The 2,230-nt window shown below is 43.2% G+C and overlaps 1 protein-coding gene across 1 annotated transcript; it reads left to right on the forward strand.

Annotated features, from left to right (window-relative positions):
* Positions 1–1,048: 1,048 nt before the first annotated feature.
* Positions 1,049–1,624, forward strand: LOC140856972 (uncharacterized). The gene has a single exon (XM_073255172.1). It carries the CDS (start codon positions 1,116–1,118, stop codon positions 1,599–1,601), a length of 486 nt encoding a protein of 161 aa, XP_073111273.1. The 5' UTR covers positions 1,049–1,115; the 3' UTR covers positions 1,602–1,624.
* The last annotated feature ends 606 nt before the right edge of the window (positions 1,625–2,230 follow it).

Consider the following 2,230-nt stretch of genomic DNA (forward strand, 5'->3'; position numbering starts at 1 on the left):
GATGCATAATGAAGAGGAATCTATTATGCAACTAATGAATTTGGGTTCTTCATCATCAGTGAAGGTAGAGTCATCAACGGCGTGAACTATGTAGGAAAAGTGCAATGAGATCTCCAACTAAGGTCCTGTCAAAAGCAAGCTCGCCAAGGTCAGAGTCTCCCCCATAAACCAACAAGGTTCTGGTGAGATAGGAGAGCTCGATCATCAATGAACCAGGGAGGCAATTGGTCGATCAATGCAATCTCATAACAAGAATTCACATCTTGTTAGGAAAGTATGGAGACTAGTAATTGAAAAATTTATCAGTTCAAGAGTGGTACAACCAGAGGCATAACAACAAGTAGGTGGTCAAATAAGGACCGCTTTAGTTCGGGATCAACATTCTACTAATGGTTAACTAGGTACTCATGATGCTTATGTTTCTAAATTAAAATTTGCCCTAAAAAATTCTGGGAGCAAAGAACATTGTTCACAACTACATCATAAGGGTGGTGATCAATCCTTTGTATTCATGGTTATTCTTCCTAACACCCGCTTGTTCATGGGTCTAATACCTCGAGGATGGCTATTCAATCATTTAATTTTTAACACAAATATTGGCTTGAAATTGTAGGAGAGCCGCTAAGCGCCCCTTTGTCAATTACTCCCAAAATACGATGAGATAGTATAACCTGGACATTTGTTATTTTCTTGAGACTTGCTTGTCTAATGAGGTATTAGGCCAAATCCAAATGACGATGGATCCTCGATGGGGTGTATATATGATTCCTTTTAGGAGACTATCTGGAGGGATTGTGATTGCTTGGAAGCTTGGGTTGGAGCAAGTTAATTTTCTCCATATCAACCGACGAATTGCTTTTCGTATTATTACTCCGACCTCTAGGCCACAATGGATGTTAGCGGTAGTATATGTCAGTATTTGTAAAGTGGAGCGTGCATTGTTTTTTGATTATTGTTAGTTTTTCTCTTTTCATCCCTTTCTTCATATTTCATTTATATATTCCCTCAAGCTATATCTTCGACCCCCCAGTTATGTGAGTATTAATGACTTGGTGCTCCTGACTACAGGTAGCAAAGCCGAAGAAACAAGGGTTGCAGGAGACCCATTGGCTGCTATGGGAAAAGCAGGTGCTGTTCTTATGGTATGCAGGACTTGTGGTAAGAAGGGCGACCACTGGACATCAAAATGCCCCTACAAGGACCTTGCTGCGCAAACAGAAAACTTTATTGACAGGCCTCCAGCTGCAGAAACTGCAGCTTCGTCTGGTCCTAGCAGGGGAACTTATGTTCCTCCAGGCTTGAGAGCTGGTGCAGAGAGGATTGGAACTGAGATGAGGCGTCGGAATGACGAGAACTCAGTTCGGGTGACCAACCTTTCTGAGGATACGCGTGAGCCTGATCTTCTTGAGCTCTTCCGTCCTTTCGGTCCCGTAACTCGTGTCTATGTTGCTGTTGATCAGAAGACCGGAGTAAGTCGGGGCTTTGGTTTTGTGAACTTTGTCAACAGGGAAGATGCAGAGAGAGCTATCAACAAGCTTAATGGCTATGGTTATGACAATCTTATCCTGAGAGTTGAGTGGGCTACTCCGAGGCCCAATTGAATCTACGGGTTGATTGCAGAAATTTGGAGGTCCTAGCAAGTTGATCAAGCATGTCATCCAGCCTCGAAATCGAAAATCAATATTTGATGGTGATCCGATTGATAGCTCAGTTGTCTATGTACATGCATCACGAACCATCTTTTTTTGGAACCAGTAGAGCAGAAACCACACACGAACTCATGCTCAGATGGATGTATCCCTTATCTAATAGCTCCTAGACCTGTTGCTGCAACTCCTGATGTTTAGCTGGACTCATGCAGTACGTCGGTTTGTTTGGTAGACTCACCCCAGGAACAAGATCGATGTGGTGTTGTATGTCTCATTCTGATGGTAATCCTGCAAGCAAGTCTTCGAAGAATACATCAGCAAATTTTTGAAGTATAGGATGTACCAGGGTGGGATGTCTCACTCAGCCAACTCGCCCTTTTCCACCACCGCTAGCAAGTAGTCGGCCTCCATCACCTCCTTCAGATAGGTATGCTTCCTCAGAAGGTTGATGCTGGTCTCTACTTTAGGTTTGTGTAAGTCTTCTTCCTTCATTAGCGCTAGGGTGATCTTCTGATTATCCTTTCAAAAGGTATAAGTGTTCCAATGGCCATCATGTATAACACCACGATCATACTGCCACG

The sequence above is a fragment of the Elaeis guineensis genome, chromosome 4, assembly GCF_000442705.2.
Source record: "Elaeis guineensis isolate ETL-2024a chromosome 4, EG11, whole genome shotgun sequence".
NCBI lineage: Eukaryota > Viridiplantae > Streptophyta > Magnoliopsida > Arecales > Arecaceae > Elaeis > Elaeis guineensis.